At 40.6% G+C, this 27,001-nt stretch overlaps 1 protein-coding gene across 1 annotated transcript in view; it reads left to right on the top strand.

The window, feature by feature from the left end:
- YTHDC2 (YTH N6-methyladenosine RNA binding protein C2) overlaps positions 1–20,174 on the top strand; it is a 47,197-nt gene extending 27,023 nt beyond the window's left edge. The window contains exons 17-29 of the mRNA XM_054178591.1: positions 6,087–6,169; positions 7,172–7,277; positions 7,487–7,606; positions 7,871–8,143; positions 8,753–8,879; positions 10,008–10,213; positions 10,749–10,944; positions 12,947–13,056; positions 14,512–14,801; positions 15,142–15,319; positions 16,319–16,522; positions 17,438–17,620; positions 19,702–20,174. Of these exons, the coding sequence (XP_054034566.1) occupies positions 6,087–6,169; positions 7,172–7,277; positions 7,487–7,606; positions 7,871–8,143; positions 8,753–8,879; positions 10,008–10,213; positions 10,749–10,944; positions 12,947–13,056; positions 14,512–14,801; positions 15,142–15,319; positions 16,319–16,522; positions 17,438–17,620; positions 19,702–19,779 (2,154 nt within the window). The 3' untranslated portion in view covers positions 19,780–20,174. The remainder of the gene's footprint in view (positions 1–6,086; positions 6,170–7,171; positions 7,278–7,486; positions 7,607–7,870; positions 8,144–8,752; positions 8,880–10,007; positions 10,214–10,748; positions 10,945–12,946; positions 13,057–14,511; positions 14,802–15,141; positions 15,320–16,318; positions 16,523–17,437; positions 17,621–19,701) is intronic.
- The last annotated feature ends 6,827 nt before the right edge of the window (positions 20,175–27,001 follow it).

Below are 27,001 nucleotides of genomic sequence, written 5' to 3'. Positions count from 1 at the left end.
CATGAAGAGGAAGAGGAGGTCTCTGGGCCTACAAACAGACCAAGAGACGTGGTAGTAGCATCAGAGAACCAGCTTGTGACAATATCGGTTGCTCCTATACAGAAAAAGAAGTACACAAGGAAAACAGTTCATGGCTGCAAAGAATGCAAATGAACCAGGGCCATCATGGGAACAAGAAAAGCCAGAGATGCCAGAGATAATTACTCAATCTTTATCATTAGGTGAATTATATGATATGAGAGGATTATGGTCACCAGCTGAATGAGCCCATTGTCACCTAGCTGCTTCGATTCTGGCATATGGGAGCTAATGGTTTGGAGTTGAAAGGCAGAGAAGCCAAGCAGTTTGGATCCTTGTCTAGGAGAGTGGGCATTGACCAGGTTATTTGGAAATTGTTACAAATCCTCAGCCTCTGGAGGTGGCTTCTAGCAGATGTGAAGGGTATGTACCCCACCAAGGATATGAAGGATCATCTTGGGAGATGGACTACCATGGAGGAAGGCAGCCAATACTTGAGGGAACTAGCTATGCAGGAGAAGCTCTGTAATGAGATGGATGACAATCCCCAGTCTGTACACTCAGATGAGTTAGTATGCATACCAGCCATGTGAAAAAAGTTCCTATGAGCTGTACCACCGTAACACGTCAACTCATTGTCACTTACAGTCCGGTGCATGAGAGAAGGCCAAGGACAAACAGTGGATGAAATGGTTAGCGTGCTCTGGCACTACAAAGGAACTCTCTCAACTCTAATGTATGGGCCTGTGTTTCAGATGTAGTGGAACTGACTTGTAAAGTTGACCAACTCCAAGAGGACTTAGCTTGTTCCTACCCTGTGCAGTCCAGAGTTTCAGCTATTAAATGCAGGTGTCTCCTTGTGCAACAGAGGGAGTCTGGGAAGCAGAGTCATCAAAGCATCCACTGGTTTTCCTTACTTGAACAAGGGGAGGACCTGAAAAAGTGGGATGGAAAGCCCACTTCAGCTCTAGCTGCTCAAGTCTATGAATTTCTAGGAAGCTCTTGTTGGAAGAACATTGCCCCTATTTCCAGTGGGAAATCCTCCAAAAAGAACAAATTAACTGGTACTGCCTCTGATCCCCTCTAAGGGACCTCTCAGGCATGCTTAGAATATGCATGTGATCTGATCAGGATTAGAAGGGCCTTGACTCCAACCAGGTGAAAGAGTGGGACAACTGAGGCTGTTGAACTGTGTGGATCAGGTGGCCTGGTACATCAAAACCACAAAACTATAAAGCTTTAGTGGATACAGGCATGTAATGTACTCTGATGCCATCAGACTATGAGGGGGCAGAACCTGTCTACACTTCTGGAGTGACTTGGGGATCCTAACAGCTAAGTGTGTTAGAAGCTGAGGTGGGCCTAACTGGGAGTGAATTGCACAAATGCCCCATTGTGACTGGCCCAGGGGCCCCATGCATTCTTGCACAGACTGTCTTAAGAGAGGTTACTTCAAGGATCCAAAAGAATACTGGTGGTCATTTGGTATAGCTGCCTTGGAAATAGAAGAAAAGGAACAATTAATTAACTGCCTTGTCTGGTCATTCAAAGGACCCCTTCATGGTGGGATTGTTAGGTGTTAAAGACCAACAAATACCAGTTGCCACTGCAACAGTGCAATGGAGGCACCAGCTTGAACTCTGTGATACCCACCTAGAAACCAGTTTGACAACTAGAGAGATAAAGGGTGATCACCAAGACTCACTTACCCTTTGACAGCCCTATACGGCCAGTAAGGAAGTCTAATGGTGAATGGAGACAGTGGACTACTGTGCTCTGAACAAGGTCACACTGGCAATGAGTGCTGCTGTGCCAGACTTGCTGGAGCTCCTGTACCAGCTGGAGTCTAAGGCAGCCAAATAGTATGCCACATTTGACACTGCTAATGCATTCTTCTCCATTCTCATAGCACCAGAATATAGGCCACAGTTTGCCTTCACCTGGAGAATGTCCAATATACCTGGAAATGACTTCCCCAGGGGTGGAAACACAGTTATGCCATTTGTCATGGACTGATCCAAACTGTACTGAAAAAGGGTGGAGCTCCAGAACACTTGCAGTACATTGATGATATCATTGTGTGGGGTGACACAGCAGAGGAAGTTTATGAGAAAGGGAAGAATAATCCAGATTCTTCTGAAGGCTGGGTTCACCATAAAGCGAAGTGAGTTCAAGGGACTGGCAGGATGGATGTCATCAGGATCACAGCTATGTCTCCACAAGCCCTATGAGGAGAGACTGAGGGAACTGGGGTTGCTTAGCCTGGAGGAGACTCAGGGGTGACCTTATTGCTCTCTACAACTACCTGAAGGGGGGTTGTAGTCAGGCAGACATTGGTCTTTTCTGCCAGGCAACCAGTACCAGAACAAGAGGACACAGTCTCAAGCTGTGCCAGGGGAGGTTTAGGCTGGAGGTTAGGAGGAAGTTTTACACAGAGAGAGTGATTGCCCATTGGAATGGACTGCCCAAGGAGGTGGTGGGGTAGCAGTCGCTGGGGGTGTTCAGGGCGAGGCTTGACAGGATGCTTGGTTGCATGGTTTAGTTGATTAGGTGGTGTTGGATGATAGGTTGGACATGATGATCTTGAAGGTCTCTTCCAACCTGTTCTGTTCTGTTCTGTTCTGTTCTGTTCTATTCTATTCTGTTCTATTCTATTCTGTTCTATTCTATTCTGTTCTATTCTATTCTGTTCTATTCTATTCTGTTCTATTCTATTCTATTCTATTCTATTCTATTCACCTACCAATAAGGAGGAAACCCAGGCTTTCTTGGGTGTCATGGGTTTCTGGAGAATGCATGTCCCAAACTACAGTTCAATTGTAAGTCCTCTCTACCAAGTGACTTGGAAGAAGAATGATTTCCAATGGGGTCCTGTGCAGCAACAAGCTTTTGAACAGATTGAATGGGAAATTGTGCATGCAGTAGCCCATGGACCAGTTCAGACAGCACAAGAGGTTACAGATGTGCTCTACACTGCACCTGGGAAGAATGGTCTCACATGGTGTCTTTGGCATAAAGCATCAGGAGAGGCATGAGGCCAACCCCTGGGATTTTGGAGTCAGAGCTACAAGTGAGCTTGAGGTCAACTAAATCCACCTGAAAAAGAAATGCCAGCAGCATATGAGGGAGTTTGAGCTACCTCAGAGGTGAATAGTACTGAAAGACAAGCTTTTCCTGGTACTTCGAGTACCAGTGTTGAGATGGGTGTTCAAAGGGAGAGTCTTCGCTATCCACCACACAACTGATGCCCCATGGAGCAAGTGGATAGCATTGATAATGCAGTGGGCTCAAATAACCCTAATTGCCCAGGAATTATAGAAATCATCAGAAACTGCCCAGAAGGCAGAAATTTTGGGATGTCGCAAGAACAGATGGATGTGACGTACAGAAGAGGCTCCACCATACCATAAATAGATAATGAAAATTGATATATCCTGTTCACTGACGGGTTGTGCCACATTGTGGAGAAGCACTGAAAGTGGAAGGCTGCTTTATGGAATCCTACATGGCAGGTTGCAGAGGCCGTTGAGGGAGAGGGTGAATCAAGTCAGTTCACAAAGGAGAAAACCATCCAATGGGCTTTGGATGTTGCTGAGGAAAATGTCGAGTGTTCTATCTTTACACAGACTCTTGGACTGAAGAACATTGCAACAACCAGAACGTGGCCCAAGCTAAAATTAAAGTGGCTCAAGTAGATCAACACTGACAACAAATTATTGAGGGTAAAATTATTTCTAGCTTGATGGGCCCACAGTGCCTCAGGACATCAAGGAAGAGGTGCAACATACAGATGAGCACAAGATTGAGGAGTGAACGTAACCATGGATGCTATAGCCCAGGTTATCCATGAATGTGAAACGTACTGCAATCAAACAGGCCAAGTGGATAAAGCTTGTATGGTATGGGCGATGATGGCCGAAATATAAATACAGGGGAGCCTGGCACATTGATTACATCACACTGCCACAAACCCACCAAGGCAAATGCTATGTGCTTACAATGGTAGAAGCAGCTACTGGATGGCTGGAAACATTCCATGTGGTGCACCCATGCCACCACTCAAAATACCATCCTGGGCCTTGAAAAACAAGTGCTGTAGTGACACAGCACCCCAGAAAGGTTTGAATTGGATAGTGGCACTCATTTTCGAAACAGCCTCATAGACACTTGAGCCAGGGGGAATGGTATTGAGTGGTTGTATCACATCCCTTCCCATGCTCCAGCTGCTATCAAAGTTGAGTGTTACAACAGCCTGCTAAAAATCATTTTGAAAGCAATGGGAGTAGGGACCTTAAAAAACTGAGATGCACCTTTAGCACAAGCCACTTGGCTGGTCAACACCGGAGGATCCACAAACTGGACTAACCCTGCCCAATCCAAGCTTCCATGTGCTGTAGAAGGTGATAAAGTTCCCATGGTACCCATAAAGAATATCCTAGGGAAGAGGGTTTGTGTCAGTCCTTGCCCAGGTCAAAGCAAACTTATTCATGGAATTGCTTTTTCCCAACAACCAGGATGCAGCTGATGCAGGAAGATGGAAAAGTTTGTTGTGTGCCACAGAATAATTGCACTCTGGATGAGAATGCGTAAATTGTATACATACAATATATATGAGAATGAGTAAATTGTATATATTATGATGATACAGAATACTGTTGAATAAGGGGTGGAGAATGTAGTGGTTTAACACACGCTAATTATTCCCCACTATCAGAGTTATGGATTTACAATATTTTACAACTCTAGGGTGTTACCATCCTGGACAGGAGATTCTCAGTCACACTTACTTTTCTGGGTCTTGAGTGTGCAGGTGTACCTTTTCTTGGTTTTGGGATCTGGATGGTGTTTTTCCTTTCCCTTTCTGTTTCATAGATATACTGATGTAATCTGAAACTTCCATAGTGAAGGAGTAAAATATTCTTTATAAATCAACTGAAAAAACTCTCTGCCTTTTTCCCCTCCCTTTCTTATTTCTTAGTAAGAGGGCAGGGAGGAAGGGGATAGTGGGGGAGGTTTTTTTTTTGCTCTCGCACTAAAACAGTAGTTCCTTCTGTCTCTTCAGGTAGAGAGTCCAGAACTGCACACGGTACTCTAGATGCCCCCTCAGAGTAGTAGAATAGAGCATTCCTCAACCTGGTAACATTCTTTGTGCATTGCAGAATACCACTGGTGATCATCCTGTCCATCAGGACTCCCAAGTTGTTTTCCACAGTGGCTTTGAACGTGGTCGACCCCTGTCCTGTACGGGTACATGGGGTGATTCTTCCCTAGGTGCAGGACCCTGCACTTGAATTTGTTGAACTTCATTAGATTACACTGCATCAATCTTTCCAGCATGTCTAGGTATCACTAAATGGCAGCACAGCCTTAAGGAGTGTCAGCCACTCCTCTTTTTTTGTCACTGGTGGCTATATTGAACAACACTGGACCCGGTACTGTCCCCAGGGGAACACCACTAGCTACAGACTTCCAACTAGACTCGCCCTGTATCACAACCCTCAATGCTGTGTCATTCAGCCAGTTCTTAATCTGCGTCACATTGTTTTTGATGTCTGTTCTCTAATTACTTGTTCAAAAAAGTGAGTAATTGTAATGAAGCAGTTTAAAAGCTACTGTATGGCTTAGAAGATAAAACTGGATTTCATAGGAAATATATACCCCAAATTTCTGAAATTCTCATGTTAATACACTTTTCTTGTAACTTTGCATCAAATACAGTAAAAGGACTTAATTTCCAAGTGAGACAAAGAAAACATTATTTAAATAATATATTTTGCTTGGTTTGTGATACCACCAAGCACAGTCTATTGTCTTTTATTGACTTTCAGGTACCTACTGACTAGAAAACTTTAATTTTGAAAACTGTAGCACAAAGATACCGCAAATGAGGTAGCATAAATTCATTTGCAACTAAGAACTTTAGAACATACTTTTGTGCCAGAAGATGCTGGCGCTTATTATTACTGTTCTTTTTTTCAGGCAGCTTATGTTGATAATCTAAATTGTTAGTAATTATTTCATGTACCCTGTTCAATGTCAGTTTTGTCTTCCTTGCTTTGCTTTTATAGAAGTCTTTTGACGCGCTGAGTTGTGTTACAATGCTAAAAATGGTGTGGATTTCAAAAGCAAGTGCTATCCAGAGAAAAGGCAGGTAATAAATGCTTCATACTGTATTTTATTTGAAGATATATATAGTTCTGTAGGATAAAATGCACAGTGTAATAGCAGGCACACTGGATAATGTTGCTAGCCTAGTCCAGTATTGGACAAGGACCAATAGTTTTTCTCTGCAAGAAGAGTGAGGGTCAGCATTTATTTTCTTGGAGTCATTTCCAAGTTGTAGAAGAGTGTACTTGGGAGTTTCCCAAAGCTAACATCAGTTCTAGGTTGTTTCCCCTTGTGAACTTGTTCTTCCTTTCTCCCCCATAGCACGAGCAGCCATAGCATCCAGTTAGGGTTTTCACAACTTACCTGTGGACAAAGGGCTGCTAACTGATAGTTTTTAACTGATAGCCTTTCATCTTCATTAAAAGAGACATTGAGCGATGACACTTTATTCACCTTCTTCAGACTATTTGTGACTTTACAGGCCTTCATCGCATTCTTCCCAATGCTGGGTGAGGGCTAACAGGATAGGTAACAAAAAAGGCCTGTGTTTGATAGGATACTGGCATTAACCTGCAGGAATTTGAATGTGAATGAGAGCATTGGCTGTTTCTGTCCCTTCACTCAGAAGTTGTTTGGTCTTTATTCTACCTTTTACTCTCAGAGTAAATTCCAGCTGTTTGTAGAAGTCCTCAAGGAAGAGGTTAAGTTTATGACTTCTATTCCTTGCAGCAAAGGAGAGCTGAGATTTTGACTGGTATTAGGTTAGCAAAAAACCCCATGTTACTTTATTTTTAGATACACCGTAATTCTGTTTGTCCAGATCTTTCAGTTCTGGGATAAAATAGTAACAAATTTCCCCACTATCGAAGATAATATATGCTGGAAAACTCTCCCCTCATGTGTGAGATTTACCCTCAACTTAGACCTGCTTCTGCATTTCCATTCTTAATTTGTGTATAAGTAGGTTTCAATTTTTTATTTTATTACTTTAAAAAAGAAGTCTGATTTTCAGCATATTCTGCTCTTCTTATATTTTGTTTTTAAGGGCTGGGCGCTGTCAGCCTGGAGTCTGTTTTCGTCTCTTCAGCAGGCTCCGGTTTCAGAATATGTTGGAATTTCAGACCCCAGAACTTCTAAGAATGCCACTTCAGGTGCATGTTCAGTTAGAAATGATAACTTCTAAAAAAATACTTACATCAAACCGTACTATTAACTCCAGGGGTGTGTTTTTGGGGGTGTGTGGAGGGAGGGGTGTTTTGTGGAGGTGGAAAGTGGGTTTTTTTGGGAGGTGGGGTGTTTTTTTTGGGGGGTGTGTGTGTGTGTTTGTTTCTTAGCAGTCTTTTTGCTTTCTAATTTGCAGGAACTTTGTTTACACACAAAACTTCTGGCTCCAGTTAATTGTCCCGTTGTTGACTTTCTTATGAAAGCTCCTGATCCTCCACCAGCTTTAATTGTGAGAAATGCTGTGCAAATGCTTAAGGTCAGCAGAAGAACAGATTTAGATGGGAATTATATTTGATTCTGTATTTATTATGTGGCTTTGTTTTTGTTGTGTGTTGACTATTTTCATTTCCTATGTATGTATTTGTTAAGGGAAGAGTGTGCTACTGTTAAGAGTTTGACTGCTTTCCTAGTGTTTGGGAACAAATCTAGTTAATGTTCAATATTCACATCCTTTTCTGCTTTTATTGTTACTCTGCACTTTCTTCCCTTGTTTATATTTTTTGTGTTGTTTTCCAATCAGACCATAGATGCCATGGACTCTTGGGAAGATCTCACTGAACTTGGTTATCATCTCACTGAATTACCAGTAGAGCCACACCTTGGTAAAATGGTCTTGTGTGGTGTTGTTTTGAAGTGCCTGGATCCTATTCTCACTATTGCGTGCACTCTTGCATATCGAGACCCTTTTGTCCTACCTGCGTTGGCCTCTCAAAAGCGTGCAGCCATGCTGTGTAGAAAACGTTTTACTGCAGGAACATTTAGTGACCATATGGCACTTCTCAGGGCTTTCCAGGTATTATTTCATCTTTTATGAACTGAAGAGTGCTAATCACAACAGATTACATGTCAAAGTAAATGATATACTACTCAAGTTGGGTGGAGAATTGTAGACTATGATTTAGTCCTTAGACTGCCCATGGCAGGGGGGTTGGAACTAGATGATCCTTGTGGTCCCTTCCAACCCTGACTGATACTATGATACTAATAGCTTTTGGTACTCATGCATTTGTGAAGGAACAATTTTTGTCAGATCTTTTGTTTATATTTTCAAACCTGGTTAAACTCTGAATGTTCTAGCAAAGTGCTACTTATATCCTGCCACATGCTAACTTGAAATAATGATACCATAACAATCTTTGTAGTAACGTAATAGTATTTGTAAGAACATGATGATCTTCATAAGAATGTTATGATCATTACATATATTGAGGAAATGGGTAAAAACAGTCTACTACTTAACTCAGAAAAAAAGATCTGGTTTAATACAACCTTCCTTTCAGAATGGTTTTGCCTTTGTTTTGTTTATGTAAATACAAGGGGGTTTGGTTTTTTTGTTTGTTTTAAGTGCATTTTAAAATTTTAGATAGATCGATAGGCAAATGTATAAAAATATTCTTTACAGGCATGGCAGAAGGCACGTAGTGACGGCTGGGAGAGAGCCTTCTGTGAAAAGAACTTTCTGTCTCAAGCCACAATGGAAATCATCATAGGAATGAGAACGCAGTTGCTTGGCCAGCTTAGAGCTTCAGGTAATTAGCTTGGAAATAATTTTGGAGTCAAGTGTATATCAAGAACAAGTGTATACAGATTGTAACAAGAATAGTGTTCACTGGTGTAATTTTCCTTCCTTAATTTGAAACAGACTGGTACAATTCATTCTGCATGTAATGCAGATGCTAGCATGCAGAAGTGTGACAGGGAAAAAAACCTGATCTAACTTAAAGTGCCCGGATTGTTCCACATGCTTTCACTGTGAAACGTGTTCACAGGATCACACAATGTTTGGGGCTGAAAGGGACCTCTGGAGATTGAGTCCCATGCCTCTGCCAGAGTAGAACCATATAATCTAATATAGAGAAAGAGACTCTACAACCTCTCTGGGGTGTCTGTTCTAGTGCTCTGTGACCCTTACAGTAAATAAGTTCTTCCTCATCTTGAGGTGGAATTTCCTGTGCTGTACTTTACAACCATTGCCCCTTGTCCTGTCACAGGACACAAGAGGCTATCCCTTCCTTCTTGACACCCAGCCCTCATACATATTTATAAACATTTATTAAATCCCCTCTGTGTTCTCTGCTCCAGACTAAAAAGCCCCAGTTCTCTCAGCCTTTCCTCATAAGGTACGTGTTCCAGTCCCTTAATCATCCTTGTAGCCCTTCATTGGACTCTCTCAAGTAGATCCTTGTCCCTGTTGAACTGGGGAGTCCAGAACTTGATACAGTATTCCAGGTGTGGTCTCACTAGGGCAGAGTAGAGGGGAAGGAGAACCTCCCTTGATCTGCTGAACATGCTCTTCTTGATTCACCCCAGGATACCATTGGCCTTCTTGGCTATAAGGGCACATTGCTGTCCCATGGATAACTTGTTATCGACCACAGACCACTTGTTATTTTCTTGGATTTTTACATTCTAATAAATTACTTACTTTTTATGACACAAAGATACTTCCTGTGTAATTCCAGGTTTGTACAGAATATCTTACTGGAAATGCTGTCAGTATAATGGCTTCTTCTTGATTCTGTTAAAGTTGGTAGTTGCAAAAAATGCAGCAAATTTGTATTTAGTTTACTTTTCTTACTTCAAATTCTTTTTGAGAATCTTGAAAAAAGTAGACCTTAAAGTAAAACAAAAACATTTTTGTCCTCATCTTTCTTCAGGTTTTGTTAGAGCCAGAGGAGGAGCTGACATTAAAGATGTTAATACTAACTCTGAAAACTGGGCTGTAGTTAAAGCTGCCTTGGTGGCTGGGATGTACCCCAATTTAGTGCATGTAGACAGAGAAAACTTGGTTTTGACTGCACCGAAGGAGAAAAAAGTACGATTTCATCCTACCTCTGTTCTTAGTCAACCTCAGTATAAGAAGGTAAAATCACTTTGAATTTACATTTCAGAAAAAAGGTGCACTATAGCAAATGTTTTAGAAGTGTCTCGTCATAGTTGTCAGTACTTTCAAAACAGCATGTGCATAAAACACTGCATTTTTAGATTTATTTTTTTTTCCTGGCAGTTGTTGAAATAAAGAATTGGAGTTGCATTATTTTCCCCATATTTCATCGAAACTGGTTTCAGATGGAATGGTCAAGATGTTAACCCTATTTACAAAATTGTTTTTAAGGTCTGACAAACCCTGTTTGTAATAGCAGGAAGAAGCTCTGCTGTGAAACTGTTTTTTAGGGTTTTTTTAAGAAGTTTTTTTAAATCTCTTTTTAAAGCAAAATATTTCATTTAAAGGAAGTAGGATAATTTGTGAGTCTAGCTGAATTGTTTCTGGCTTTTCTCTGTGTGTTTATGTGTATATAAAGATGTATGTATTTATTTCTGCATACATCAAATCAGAAATACTGAAATTTCTTTTCATTAGAGGGTAAAATAGAATGGTCTTATTTACTTTTGCACAGATTCCCCCATCAAATGGGCAAGCTGCAGCCATTCAGGCACTACCTACAGACTGGCTTATATATGACGAAATGACGAGAGCTCACAGGATAGCAAACATCAGATGCTGTTCTGTCATAACACCTGTCACTGTGTCACTATTCTGTGGACCAGCTAGATTACCAAGTAATGCTTTGCAGGAACCTTCGTCCCTCCGAGGTATAGTGGGGTTTGATTTTTAGATGTTTCCATTGGTGTATGTGATACACAAAGCTTATTTTTCCAGACTATTTTATACATGTATGTTGAAGGATATAATATTTCCTTTATTTATAAACAATACAGCAATATTAATCAAAATAATAATAACCTCTTATTAATATGAAAATTGCCAAAAGGTATCAAAAGGTTAGATGTATGGTTAGAGTATATTGACAATGGGAATGTACAGTATTTGGGCAACTATAAGAATTAAGCTATTTTTTGCAAACTGGGAGAAATACAACAGAAAGAGAACACCCTGAGAGTGGAATGGTGCTCAACCACAGTAGAGGGGAGATGCGACAAGAACTGTTATGCCAAAGAGGCAGGGAATTAATTACTTACAACTGGTTGTACTCAAGTAGGGAGTGCTGCTGCTGTGTATTAGAGGCTTATGTGCCAGGCACAGCAGGTTGCCAGCAGGATGGCCAAGCAGTCTTCTGTGGCTGGTCTGGCTTCAGCAGGCAGTGGGCTTTTCTGCAACGGGCGCTTGCTTTGGGGAAACTGAGGCATGGCAAAATCCTGGTTGCAAGGGGAATCAGGCTTGGCTCTGACTCCTAAGGTCAGGGCTTCTCTCATGGCTTGCGGTGTGTGTGCTCATGGCGTTATCCCAGACACTGGACCGGGCAACTCGAGGCAACTTCATGCCAGGCAAGGTCCCAAGTGGGTTCTACCATGCAAGGCTTGAGCAAGGCTTGAGCAAGGCACAGGCGACTAGAAATCAGCCTATATATAAATCTTGCCCAAGATTGATTGGGCCAATAGGGCAACAGGAACTAGCACACAGTTACCCAATGAAAAGGAGTTCTGCCAGGCTGTGGCCAGAACACATGCCTTTACCATAGATCGGGGGTTGTTTACCAGACACGCATGGTCCTGTCCCCTTTGTTCCTTTTCCCATGTTACCCTGGCTTTCTGGAAGAAGGAGGGAGGAGAGTGGGACCATGTCTAGACACCTTAGTGTCTGTCTGGGTTTGTGCTGGGGACATTTAGCCCTACCATGACAACATATTGGCTAATTCTTAAAATGGCAGAGCTGTAGTTTCTATGGATGTGTTCAACAATAGTTTACAGGGTCTGTAATAAATCTTTCAGTGTTGTGAATCCTTACGCATTCATGTCCAGAAATTAGATTGCAGAATTATGAAGTCTTAGAACTTCATAATGAAATAAAAAATATTAAACAAAATAATAAAAAAACCCAAACTAAATTCTAGTTACAATAATAATGCTGAAAAGTGTAATATGTGTATTTCTCCTGCAGAATAGTTTATTTGATGCTTTGAAGCAGATTACTCAAATTGACCAATATTTTAGAAACTATCAACATGGCAAAGTCATTGCTTCCACCTGCATTTTAAAGATGATTTTCTACTGATAAGTTTTAATTACAATTAGCTATGCTAATAATTTGAGGTAATAACAAATATATAAAAATTTCTTTTTTTCTTGAAATGGAGTGCTGTAGGAATAGAAAGAAAAATAATGTATCTTGCTGTCAGTTCTCTAGAAATACGTTAATTTGAATCAGAGTGTTATTTGTGAAGCTTTCCTGTCTTGGTTTTATATTGCTACCCTTAAAATAGTGTTTATGCCAATTGAATTGCACGTAAGAAAAAAAATTCCTGCTTAATAGCTGCATGTGTATATTAGGGTTTTTTCCTTAAGGGCTTTAAATCTGATGGTTTAGTAGGAAATAAAGCATGGGGCAATATGTGATTTTTTCGAACAGCCTCAAGCAAAAGTTTGATAATGGCTTGTTGGTATATGAATGAATCAGATCACATCAATACAGGTGGTGAAGAAAATGAAGTGTATTTTCAGAAAACTGTAATTGTTTGCATTGTAAAATAAAATTTAAATGGAAAATTGTTTTATTGTTGATAACACAATAGAATTCTTTTTGTATGTAAATGGAAATAATACAGAAATGTTCATGCACCTTTTATATTTAACTTAGGGGATGGGGTATCTAATGATAACAGCGATAGTGAGATAGAGGACCAAACAACTGCTAATTTGTCACTACTGAAGCTAGATGAATGGCTCCATCTCAAACTGGACCCTGAAGTAAGTAACGTATCTCTCAATACTTATTTCTTGTAGGAGCATGTTCATGTAATTTCTTGTTAAAAAGATTTTGAAATAAATATTTAAGTAACTAACAATTTTCTGTAAGAATGGTTGTCACGTCCATTTAGGTCTCTCAAGTTTACAGAAAAAAGTAGTCTGTGATTTAACCTTTGTTTTATGAGCTCATTAAGAAATATGACAAAGAAAGGCTTTCCCCAGACTAATCTGTCCTATGAACTCACTTCTGCAACATTCAGGTCAGGAGGTTTCATAATTTATAACCTCTGAGTATTAATTCCTTCACCTGTGAGCTAACAAAAATAAGCAATTACCAAGCTGACACCAAGAGTGCTTTTCCTTCTTCCTCTGTCATGATGTGGGTGTCCACTCTATCACACTGGGAAGCAGGAAAGCCTCAGCAGTTCAGTTGCTATTGGATCTTTTTGCACAGCTGATATTTGTACACCTTCCAGCTTAGAGATTTGATCCATTTCTGTAAATTAGCAGATACTGATGAAGCTTCCAGACAAAACATAACAGTTGCAGAGGACAGCCAGTTGCATCTGATAGTGGCTGCATAATGGCCTGTCAGCCCTTTCTGAGCAATTGTCCTGCCTATTTGACGTAATGGCACTGTGCCCCGGAAACAGCAGGCCTTAGCATGAGCTGTTAGCCAAAATATGAGCAGGATTTGCATGAACAGTCCCAAGAGTATATAGTGTATTTCCTTCTTTGAGAGGATGACTGAAGTTGGATCAAAATGGAGCACTTGGAGTTGCTGAAAGAATGTTGCTCTAAGATTCTAGCAAAATTTAAGAAAACACCTTTTGAATGTAAAAATCTTCCAGTCATAGAGAAGTTCTGGGTGTGGTAGGAGTTAGAGTAGCTGAAGGATTATGAAACACTTGGACTTAATGAATCTAATAATAATAACTGTCTCTCTTTGAGATATTCAAAAGTGTGATTTTTAAAAAGAGCTATTTTTGGTAATGTGGGAGTTAGACTTCTAAATCAATTCATCTCATTTGAGCAGAAGTCTGCATAAGAAGAATATATCCCTCAGGTATGAATGAAGAATGCATGAGTACAGGCTGAATTGAGAGGAAGCATAGAAAGCATGAAAATATTTAATTTTATGGGTTTTTTTTAAAGATAAAATCCTGTGAGCTTACAATTTAGTTTTAGGTATTATGCAGAACTAAATGAAGTTCTGCAGAACTAAATGAAGTTCTGCAGAACTAAATGAAGTTTTGAAGGTTTTGCGCCTGAGAAAAGGTAACATAACAGTTTAAGTGTGGACTTTTCCTCCACTCTCCAGTACATGAGTTTCTTTCCATTTGGGTCCTGTTCGTTCTAGAATGCCAAACGCTTCCTGATAAGAAAGATGTGGAGTACTCTTAGCTGTCTGACCTAATTTTTATTAGCATTTAACAGAACTGAAATTTATTACAGGCTGCTGGTTTGCTGTTTCAACTCAGACAGAAGTGGCATAGCTTATTTCTGCGTCGCATGCGAGCTCCTTCTAAACCATGGTCTCAAGTTGATGAAACAACTGTACGAGCAATTATAGCTGTTTTAACTAGTGAAGAACAGTCGGCGGGTTTGCAACAGCCTTCAGGAATTGGGCAGAGACCGAGACCTATGGCTTCTGAAGAACTTCCTTTAGCACCTATTTGGAGGTCAGTCAACACTAGAAAAAGCTCAGCAGAAACTGAATTCTCTGACTCCTTTAATGCTGAAAAGTAAGGTTTTGAAATCTTGTAGAGATTTTAAGTTGCTATTTATATACTTGAATTTCTGCTAGTAATAAAAAGGAAGAAACAAGAGGAATACAGTTGAAAGAGTTGAGATTGTCCTGTGCTGTGTTGTAGTTTTGATTTCACGGCAAAGTATTTAATGCGTTTCTTGGTGTTTGTCCATGAATTGTCATCTCTGGGAAGAATCAGCAGGAGAGGTTTAATCCTAACGTTCAGTTAGTTTAATATGTTTTGAAATTACTGTCATATATATTTGTGCAATAAGGTGGTATGTAGACAGTTTCTAAGAATCCTGGTATGTTGTGTATCTACCTTTATTTTACAGAGTTTCAATGAAATGTACAACTCCTTCAATTGACCAGCCAAAAAGGTACAAAGAAAAAAACATTCTGCGTTTCAAACGAACTTCAGATGACAGGTCAGATCAATCATCAGTGAAGTCTACAGACAGCAGTAGCTATCCTAGCCCCTGTGCTAGTCCTTCTTCTTCAATATCTGGAAAGGTAGAGTTCTTGTAAACAAATTAACCTGCTCTTCAAAATTGTATCTTTCAGCAGTTGTCAGGCATGTTGAGAATTTAAGAACCTAACTTAAATGTTCATTTTTAGCAGCTGCATAATACTTGTTTCCTTTCTTGAATCTAAAATCTAGGCTAAATACCCTTGATAACTTAACATGGTAAAATAGCTTATCATGGTAAAAATTGTGTTCTTTGCACACTGCTGAGATAATTGTATCCAAAGCAGGAATTTTTTTTTTTTCCCCCAATGATCTAATAAACAGTGAAGATATAGTTTATTTTTCTAAACTAGTATGCAGTGCATGTACTCCTGAACTGTTTGGAATCTACTTGCCTTTGTTTCTGTAATAGCATATATAGATTCTGATTGTCTCTGGTTTGTGTTTTCTGCCTTAATATGACTATTTGCTTTTTAAGTGACTGTTGTTTTAACAAAGCACACATTTTTAATACAGTTATTGGTGCCATTCTGACTAAGTGTTTGAATAGTAAACTGCAATAGTGTTGAACAGATCACTCAGAGGAAACCTTATTGTTCCTCTAGGCATGTAGTCCTTGGAGGATTAAATAATTGCTCCTAAGTTTTAAATTTTACCCAGTGTAAACTGGAGAAAACCTGTTTCCTAAAGGTGGAAATGTGAATAGTGTACTATGGGTAGAATGATAATTTTGTTGCCTGTCAAAAACTTGTAATTGTGTAAGACTTAAAAGCACTGTAATTAGTCACTATGCTATTTATAGCACATCCTGCTCTACATGTTTGCTGCCCCTCACAAATGAATTATTGGAAAGTACTTAAATGTAAAATAGATGTGAAATGAATTCTAAACTAAATTCAAACAGTGCTAGCTGATAGATTCTGTGTTTCTTGTAGAAGAGGAAGGTAGCATAGTCAAGGGATTTCTCTCTTCATGTGTTTAAAACTTTAGACAAAATGGTATGGTTTATTTTATTGTAGCTTAATTTACTGTAATTTTTCCAGGGTTCTAAATCGCCTACACGGAGACCATATACACCAGTTCGATACTTTATAATGAAAAGTAGCAATCTGCAAAACATTGATATTTCTCAACAGAAGGGTGTATGGTCTACTACACCAAGTAATGAACAAAAACTAAATCGAGCCTTTTGGGCAAGCAGCCTCGTTTACTTAATATTTTCTGTTCAGGGATCTGGACACTTTCAGGTGAGTCCCTAGTTAACGTTAAATACTAGCTCTGGTTGATGATTTAGGAAAGCATAATAAATGACTCTGTTGTGTGGAGGCTTTGCTTCTGATGTAATAAGTAGAGTACCAAGCAAATGTGTCTGGTTGCTGAGGAAAGACTATGTAAAGACTTGCTACCTTAGTTTGCCACTCAAAGGCAAAGACTGAATTGAATTCAAACATCTTGAGTCAGAATAATGCATATACTGTGCATTAATCCTTTGAAATGACCAAAAAACCCCAAACAAATCAGGTTGTTGCTACAGTAATTATTTGTCATGGAGAAAAAGAGTAAATGAAAAAGCATTTATAATCAAGTCCCAGCTTTCCAAAGCCAGGAAACTCACTGATATCTTTTTTACAAATCTTAATACAATCTGTGGTGCCTGAACAGTAGTTTTTAAAAGTTAGGACACTGGAAAGTCATGGTGATGATTCTTCAGGAGCTGTATCTTGACTTCAATTTCAGCAAGGTCAACCACAAATAGTTGGCAAATATGTAGCAAATTTAACAATAAAGACTTGATCTGTCCTTGCAAAGTTGCAGGTTAGCTGGAAGGAATGGATTTCTGCAAAAAACACCCATAACTAACAAGGAATAGCTAATGAACTACTATCCTCATGCTTCAAATGATTCTTAGAACACCTTTTCAGCCTCTGTTACAAAACCTAAACTATCTTTTAAAGGTGATTTTGAGAAATTAAGACACATTCTGTGGCCAAATCCTTCTGGATCTAAAGTGGAAAAACAAGTGATAGTGCTTTTAACTGTCCAGCTTTACATGGGAGAGTGTGTGAATCACTTTGGAACTAATTTCAAAGTATTAAATAAAGTCCAGTCACTTACTTATTTCCAACATTATTTCATGTTTCATACTTCAATTTTTGCTCCAGGGTTTTGCCAGAATGGCTTCAGAGATAGGTTGTGAAAAAAGCCAAGACTGGGGATCTGCTGGTTTTGGAGGTGTGTTTAAGGTGGAGTGGATCCGAAAAGAAAGCATTCCTTTTCAGTTTGCTCACCACTTGGTCAACCCTTGGAATGACAATAAGAAAGTACAAATAAGCAGAGATGGCCAGGTAATGTAATTCCCTTCTAAAGTCGTCTTTACTCAGTAGAGCTGTGTTACTGTTAATTAACTTGTTTGGCCCTGACATTTGTCTCAGCTGTTCTCATATATCTGTTAATTTGAATCACAGTCCATGGATGCACATAGTAAGGCATTGCTATTGAAGTAATGGAGGAATTTTGATAAAGCAATTTCTTATGTAGTGTGTAGTAAAAAAAATGGAAAATGTGAAGATGGAAGCCTCCAAAAGTAAAACTTTTTTAGAATTTTAAATCTTGATTCTGGAGATACGTTCCCAGTTTTATTCAGATTTGTTCCCCAAGATCAAATTCAAAGAATTACTAGTTATTGTAGCCTTGAGTTTCTTACAAAGGGTGAAGAGAATCTTGAGACTTGAAGTAGAGTAAATCTTAGGACAGTTGGGTTTTTTTTTGATCCATGTTATAAAATATAAATATATTTCATATTTAATATTTCAGGCAGTGATATTTTCAGACACCACTGTAACTTATTTACAAAGTCTATTTACAGGCACGGATAGTTGTGGCTAATGTATGTCACATATGAGAAACATGAAGACAACTTAAGTGATTCAAGCAAAAAAAATCTTGAGCATTTACAATACAGCAATTCAAACTGGAGAGACTGCCATGATTTGCAGTTTTCCCACACAGGGCACTCTGTAGCAAAATTAGCCAGGTTACTTATGGCTTTGTTTGCTTTTGTCCAGTATCTTCCTGGATTTTGTAATTATAATCCAAGAAGTGCAGTGCACATTTGAAATTTGTGTGGATAAACAAAGCAAACATGGTTCCCACTGTGTGGGACACTGTACCACAAAAAGGCTTCTAGGTTTGTAGCTTTGCTCTGTAGCTGTGGGTGTGTCCTGGGCGTGTAACTAGGAAGGTTGTTGCTGCTGGGTCTTCTCCAGGCAGTTCCTCAGGTCCTTCTTCTCTTAAGTTGGGCTACAGTAGCTCTCTCTTAGGGACACATCCCTTGGTGCTTTTTCGGCAGGACCGCTTATGTGTCGGTCTGGCTGGCTGTGGCTTGGGGTTCCTTCAGTGCTCTTGCTGCAGTAGCTTCTGGGCACTGGGAGAAGCTTGCCCCCTTGCAGCTTTTGGCTTGGCCACAGTGTAGTTTGACTGCTAGGATAAGCTCAGCTGTGACTTTGGCAGCATCTTGGCTCTTGTTGCTTTCTTGGTAAGAACAAGGCAAATTGCTCACCAGGTTGGCTGGTTTAAATACTGTCTGAAGACAATGTCCGTTGGTAAAAGATAAGAGAGAAACCTGATAGTTTAGCCTATAGAATAAAGCAAGTCCAAAAATGGTCAGAAGCACACACAGTTCACATGTGTGTTACAAGGCCAGCCACACATACGGCATCAGCTACATGTTTACCTAGACACTCTGGACTCCAGGGGATGTCCAGATGTGTAAATTCACAGGTGCTTAGCCCCTTGTCTGGTTTAGGGCATGTTTTGGGGCTTGTCCCTTTCGGGACAATTCACTAAAGCTAAGTGCAGGTACAAAAAGCTGGAAGAGAATTGGTACATGAGTGCCCTGTGGCAGCCTCTATGTTCTCTCCAGTCCCCTCTCAAAGTACCTTCTTGATACAGTGTTAGCTAAACTTTGTGTATCCTCTTCTCAGTACTTCTCCAAAACTCCAGATGTAAGAATGAGGAAGGGAATGTAGAACGTGGTTGAGCTAACAGTGCCTCTGTGTAAGTTGCTCTAAGCCCTAAACAAGCTTAATGGTTCTTAAGAATCTTAAGAAAAACTGATTTCTGTTATTGTCTAGGATTCCACCAAGAGCCACTCTGTTCCCTCTTACTTACCTGTTTCACATTCTACACTACATTTGACAGAATTAAATTTAAAAGATATAGAGATGCGGAGTTACGTGACCTGTGGAAGGTGTAAAGTACATGGTGCATATGTTCTTGTCTGAGCTCTTTCAGAAAGACTTGAAACCAATCACCAGAAAATTCATCTAGTGATTTTGTTATAAATAAATAGCTTGTATGTGCTCAATAGGAGCAGTGCAAATACATTTTCTAATTTCCTGCTATTTTTTCCTCTGCTCTTTTCTAGGAGCTGGAACCACAAGTTGGAAAGCATTTGCTGCAGCTTTGGGACTGTATTCCTTTTCCAGGAAAAAAAATCAACTGATAGAAGATATGTCAAGGGATGTGATAGGTAGTTACTTCATGCCTTACCTGCCTGCTTTGTTGGAGGAAACACTATCTATATACAATGCAGCACAAGCCAGAAGGCTTCGTACTAAATATTCTTTTCCTTTTGATTTTTGTTGGTTGGTTGGTTTTTTGTTAGCTGTGATTGAAACACCAGCTATAACCACCAGAACCAGCGACATGCCTGCAATACAAAGATGTGGAAGATGGTGGCATAACAAGCTCTTAAAGTTGTTGGTCATGCTGTGTAGCTAGCAGTGGAAAAATAAGAGGGAATTATGTTGGTTCCAGTATTTTCTTGTGTTAACAAATGTCACAACATTATTCACCAGGCTGTTTTTAACTGATTTTTTTTTTAATAGTAGTGTGTGGTTGATAACTTAAAAACATGGTTAAGTTCACAACTAAGTTTGAATCAGTAGACCAAATGTAAGTTCTTTGCAGTTTTAAAATAGCACAGCAGACAGTTTAAATATACAGTTTACATGTAAAGCTTTCTAGCAAAGTAAAATCTATGAAATAAACCAGTGTGTTACCAATTAAGCAATCTTGCAGTTTGCATAAAATACATTGAGAGCAGATACCTTCAAACATATTGGAGAATTCTGTAAGTACTTGCTGAACTTCTGTATGCATGATGTGAGAGAGCAAGATGTATTCATACAAGCGATTGGGCAGCTGAAGAATGTGAAAGGTCATGAGACTTTTGAGGGTGGTTTGGTCTGCCAGTGTTTCCAGTTTTAAGTATTTTTCACCTTTTAAAGGTATTCACATGTTGCAACCTTGCAACAGTCTTTCAGAGGCCTGCTTAAAAATGGTACTTGTAATAGTTCACTAACTTGGGCATTATTAGATTTTTATTTCTTTAAAACAATAAAATAAAAATAATATAATATCATTCAATGCAGTCATTCTCTTCATTCAATGTATGCCTTCTTATTTTATATTACTATTGCTTTGTTCAATTGGACTTCCCCCAGAGTCTTGAGCACTATAAAGCTGTTATCAATTAAGTCTTCTCACTGTCAGCACGATGTTGTCATTCTTAAGTTGAATCAAGAATTTTGTACTTCTGGGCCTGTTCTCTGTTTTTTTCCTGTCTAATAAGAATATCCACACAGTTGAGATTACCTTCTGTTCTTTTTTGCTTCCTGTGTTGGTCTGTACAAGACCAACTGTGTCCTTCTAAGGCTAGTATTGCCTAATAGAATATTTCTGGAGATGGTGTGTACAACAGAGCTGTGAGGTTTGTATTGTATGACATAATGCTTCCAGACCTGTACCCATAAAGGAATATGAGGCAGTATTGCCTTGCACAGGATTCCTGGGCCCTATGCATACCAAGGATGAAGTTGGCCCAGATAGTGAGCAGAGATGGGGGTGTAGTGTTTGCTTAGGAAACCCAAGTAGTGGTTCTGTGGCTCACTGTTAAAAAAAGGGAATTTGCAGTCCTCAAGGTCATTAACTGGTCTGGGTCACATGTCTGGAGAAGTTATCCCCTGCCACCTGCCTGGTGACTATGGTCACCAGCCTTTGCCTGATTGGTAAATTACTTGACTTGCTGTTGTTACAATTTGTATAGTTGTACTACTAATAGGTATTTTTTTCTGTACTGTTATTGAGGAACAAACTGAACCTGTTTGTCTGGTGTCTGTTACCGTATCCTGGACCTTTAACTTGCCAGCACTACCTTAAGCCCTTAGATGCTCATGTCAAAAGTGGGATACAGCACTATATCATAGCCAGCCTTGATCCTCTGTACTGGGTGGCTTAGTTGATTATTTTGAGACCTTGTCCTACCCATGGAAATCTGACTAATCAAAGTAGCATCTAAAAGACAGGAAAACAAAGGGAGGGCTGCCCTGCTTTTATCTTTCAGTACATATGAGTGGCATTTGAAAGCAGCCTAAACCAAATTTGACTGCTTATGCAAAGAACTGGCCCATGCCCAGAGGGACATGGGGTGCAATAGAGAAGACTAATTACTCTCTCTGATAAAGGTATGATCTGCCATGTAGCAGTATCTGGGAAAACTTGGTCATTATTTTGGTCAAGTGGCTGTGGAATAGCTGTGGGAAAGGGATTTTCTTCCAACAGAAACCCAGAAGACGTATTTGATACCTGATCAGAGTCAGACAATGCTGTGTAAAATTCCTCCCTTTCTGAATCTAATCAGTTGTTACAATGGCGTATGATGCTCCTGTAGTAGGTATAACGCACAGCTCTTTCATGAGCACAAACAGCCAAGCTAAATGGGTGTTTTCACAAATGTTACTGTAGATACTTAATCTGTCTTGCACATAAGTTACATGACAGGGAAGGATACCATCCATGTTTCAGACTAGAAAACATAGAGACTTACTTCAGGGTCTGAGATCCAGCTACAGGCTCTGTGAGGAAGTGTGGACAGTTACTTCCAGGCAACAGCAGCTTAATATTCATCAGCAGTAGCTTAATATTCAGAGAAGTGGCCTGAAGTGATTGAGGAGCCCTGGCTGTTTCCTGGGACAGTCCCATGGCTTTGGGATTGAATGGTCATCAGTCGTGCTTTAGAAGTAGTTCCTGTGACAGAGAAAGGCCTGTGCAGACATTGTCCTGTGTGGCTCACTGGTGCCCACCCACCAAAAGGGTTCCTGGTGTACTCAGAGCCCGTTGAAGTCAACAGGCACTGCCCTTAACAGGCAGAGCACCCAGCCCCATGTGGGCTAGCTTTTAGAAGAGGTAGTTTTCTTGATGTGCCAGTTCTTGCCTCGTGCAGGTAGTTAAAAATGCCCCTAAGCTTATGTGAAGGAGTGCACAGGAGCTAACTGGTACTTTCTGCTGCACTTGAAACTACTTTCTTTTTCCATGATTTGCCAATGTTTTCATGGTTATCAGACTTCAGAGAGTTGGTTTCTTTTTAGCAGATATTTTAGCAAGTTTTTTAAAATAGGATCCACATGACTTTACTTGTTTTACATGTCTTTGTTTTAATGATTTTAATGCTGACATCTCTGCTGATGGTGTGGACAATTAATGTGATCTTTGGCTTTTCTAACCAGGTCTCATGCTGCTAGGGCAGCTTCCTTGTATACCTCCCCATTCTAGCTGTCCTTTTTTCCACTCCTTGTAGAGTTTCTTTTTTAGTGACAGTGTGTCCAGGAGCTCCTTGTTCATCCAGGCAGGTCTCCTAGCATTCTTTCCTGCCTTTGTCCTCTTAGTGTGGGAATGTTTATTTCTTTATCCCCTTTGAAGCTTCAGTCATTCTCTGCATCTGTGGTCTTCCTTCACTCTTAACAAGCTCAAAGCCTTATCATTATTTTTGTCTAGAAGGCTAGAAGCTAATCTCTCAAGTTTCTAACTGGGAAAGTTTATAACTGTAAGAAAAACAATTAGTAAGTCTCCTTGCTTCACTGCTGCCTTGGTTACACATTCTAACTGGTACCACAGTGGAGTAAGTGGATGCTGCTGCTCTAAATAAAAAGCTTTATTTGTTGTTGTGATTCTTCCGGTAGATGTTGAAAGGACATTGCCTAAAATGAAAGTATAAGTCTGGGTTTAAAGATAAATCAGTTGTCAGGAAAGCAGACTGAGAGAATACCTTGCATCATGTGAGAAAATAAAAAGTTAGAGTCCTGGAAATAATAAAAAGCATGGCACATAATAAAAGTGGGCAATTCAGAAAGGAGGCTATATTTTTATTTGTGTTGAGCCCAGGGGCAGTCTTATCATTCCATTTCACATGGGTGTTGTGAGAGACTAAATCTTGTCTCTTGATGTGGCTCAACAAAGATGAAATCACCTTTGCTGCTTGCCCAGAGAATAGCTGATATGTATTGGGCAGACACCACTGGAATGACTTTCTGGAAGGTGCATAGATAAGGATTGCTCATGAGACTGCAGCTGTCCTGAAAATGGGCAGAGTCCACTGCTATCGATACTCTCTGGAACATACATACCTAAAAACTCTAAAAGATCTGAGCAACTACTGGCTCAGTAGAAGGAAAACGCAGAAGGAAAAGACCTGGACAATCCCGCTGAGAAGAAAAACACAAGAGAAGGGAAAGTCTGGGGCAATGCTGCTCTGAAGAACAACAGAGAGAACACCAGGACAGAGACATCACCATGTAGCCTGGAAGAAGCAGACCAAGAGGAACCCTCCCTCTGTGTCCTAAGTTCCACCTGCTGCAACTCAATGGAGCTGAAGAGGCTGCTCAGAGGACAACATGGACAACAAGTACATCATCTCTTCTACAGCCAAAGCTGCAGCACCCTTCCTCTACAGACCCAACATCTCCTCTATATCTAAAGCTGCAGCCCCTTTCCTCCATAGAGTCTTGGGGGGTGAGGGGTGTGGGATTATAATTCCTTTCCTCTTCTCTCTCTCCCTATTTTCTTTCTGTCCCCTTCTGATCCATCCACTTAATTTGCGTAATAATTAGGCTCACTTTTGATATTTTGGCCCCTTTTGTGCCTCTAATTTAATAACACAGGAATATTCAAAAGAACTGAGTCTCTTTCCCTCTCTGGACCGAGACAGGTATGAAATTTTTATTTCTTGCCTTGTTTAATGCACAGCTCTAAGATTAACAGCCTTGTATTGTAACTGCCTGTGAGTGGGCTTATTGTATTTGGTGCTGTTGATATATGAAAAAACTTGTAGCCTGAATCTCTTAAATAATGTACCAATTTGTTTTATCTATAAGGAATATCTGGTGAAGCCTAGCAGCAATTGAGTAACATGAAGGAACAAAACACAATTGCTGAAATTACTCCTATATATGGATGTTGTGGATGCTGGCAGAAACTGAGAGTGAAATTGTGTGACACGTAAAACAGATTCGGCATCTTCTGCTCTTGTAAAACATATTAATAATCTTCTTAAAAACAATCTTTGTGGAAAAGTGTACTGACTGTGAGCTGACAAGCTTGCTGCAACCTTGCTTAAAGTGTGCCCTGTCAAAATATGAGCACAGACCTTCCTATTTTAATAGAACCATAGAATCACTTTGGTTGGAAAAGACCTTGAGTCCAAATACTATCTAGCTCTACCAAGTCTGGTGCTAAGTCATGTCCCTTAGCACTACATGTCTTCTTCTTTTAAGCACTTCTAGGGGTGGAAATACAATGACTTCCCTGGGGAGCCTATTCCAGTGTTTGATAACTCTGTTAGTGAAGAAGTTTCTTCTTTATATGCAGCCTAAACCACTCCTGGTGCAACCTGAGGCCATTTTCTCTTCTATTATTGTTTGTTGCTAGAGAGAAGAGACCAATACCCCCCCACACTACAGCCTCCTTTCAGGTAGATATAGAGAGCAAGAAGCTCTCCCCTTAGCCTCTTTTTCTCTAGACTAAACAGTTCCTTCACCTGCTTCTCATAAGACTTGAGACCCTGCGTGAGCTTTGTTGTCCTCCTCTGGACTTGCTCCAGCATCTCAATGTCCTCCTTGTATTGAGGACCCCAAAACTGAACATTATACTCAAGGTGTGGCCTCACCAATGTGGTGTACAGGTGCATAGTCACTCCCATGGTCCTGCCGGCCACACCATTTCTGATACAGACCAGGATAGTGCACCCTGCTGGCTCATGTTCAGATGGGTGTCAACCAGCAGCCCTAGGTCTTAAACTACTGAGCAGATTTCCAGCCATTCTTCCCCAAGCGTGTAGCATTGCACACAGGACCCAACATTTGGCCTCAGCCCAATGATCAAGCCTGTCCAGATCTCTCTGTAGAGCCATTGCTGAAGATACTAAACAGTACTGGTCCAAGCATAGACAGCAGAGGGTGGCATGTGTCACTGATTTCTACCTAGACAATGGCATCCTGGCCTGCATCAAGAATAGTGTGGCCAGCAGGAGCAGGGATGTCATTGTGCATTGTGTGTACTCTGCATTGGTTAGGCCACACCTTGAGTACTGTGTCCAGTTCTGGGCCCCTCAATTTAAGAAGGACATTGAGACATTTGAACGTGTCCAGAGAAGGGCAAAAAGGCTGGTGAGAGGCCTTGAGTACAAGCCTTACAAGGAAAGGCTGAGGGAGCTGGGATTGTTTAGCCTGGAGAAGAGGAAGCTCAGGGGAGACCTCATTGCTCTCTACAACTACCTGAAGGGTGGTTGTATGCAGGAGGGAATTGGTCTCTTCTCTCAAGCAACCAGCACCAGAACAAGGGGACACAGTCTCAAGCTGCTCCGGGGGAGGTTTAGACTTGAGGTGAGGAGAAAGTTCTTCGCTGAGAGTCATTTGCCATTGGAATGGGCTGCCCAGGGAGGTGGTGGAGTCACCATCCCTAGAGGTGTTCAAGAGGAGATTGGATGTGGCACTTGGTGCCATGGTCTAGTCATGAGGTCTGTGGTGACAGGTTGGACTCTGTGATCTTTGAGGTCTCTTCCAACCTTGGTGATACTGTGATACTGTGATTGCAATGCTCATCTACAATAAAGGCAGAAAGGAGGATTTGAGAGAATGTAGACCTGTCAGTCCGACCTTGGTACCAAGAAAGGTCATGGAGCAGATTATCTTGAGTGCCATTACACAGCATATAGAGAACAACCAGGGGAGTAAAGCCTAATTAGCATGAGTTTTTGATGGGCAGGTCCTGCATGATGAAACTGATCTCCTTCCATGACAAGATGATGTAACTACTGAATGACAGGAAAGGCTTTGATACTGTCCATCTAGAATTTCAAAAAATTTTGACACTGTTTCCCACAGTTCTTTCATGGAAAAACTGGCTGCTTGTAGCTTGGATGAGCACATGCTCTGCTGGACAAAGCACTACCTGGCTGGGTGGGCCCAAAGAGTGGTGGTCAGTGGAATTAAATCCAGCTGGCCGATGGTCACAAGTGGTGTTCCTCAGAGCTCAGTCTTGAAAACACTTAGGTTTAATATCTTTACTGATTATCTTGATAAGGACATAGAGTCTGTCATCTGTAAATTTGCAGATGACACCAAGTTAGGTGGGAGTGCTGATGTACAAAAGTTTCTGCAGAGAGACTTGGATAGATTGGATGGATGGGCCAATGTAAACAGTATGAGCTTCAGCTAGGCCAAGTGTCAGGTCCTGCATTCTGGTCACAACCACCCCATGCAATGCTACAGGCCTGGGGAAGACTGACTGGAAAGCTGTCTAGCTGAAAGGGACCTGGTGGTTCTAATCAACAAACAGCTGAGTATGAGCCAGCAGTGTGCCCAGGTGGCCAATAAAACCAATTTCTTTGT

The sequence above is a fragment of the Dryobates pubescens genome, chromosome Z (genome assembly GCF_014839835.1).
Source record: "Dryobates pubescens isolate bDryPub1 chromosome Z, bDryPub1.pri, whole genome shotgun sequence".
Taxonomy (NCBI): Eukaryota; Metazoa; Chordata; class Aves; order Piciformes; family Picidae; genus Dryobates; species Dryobates pubescens.
The sequence above is the reverse complement of the archived record's forward strand: the minus strand, read 5'-3'. Positions and strand labels throughout refer to the sequence as shown.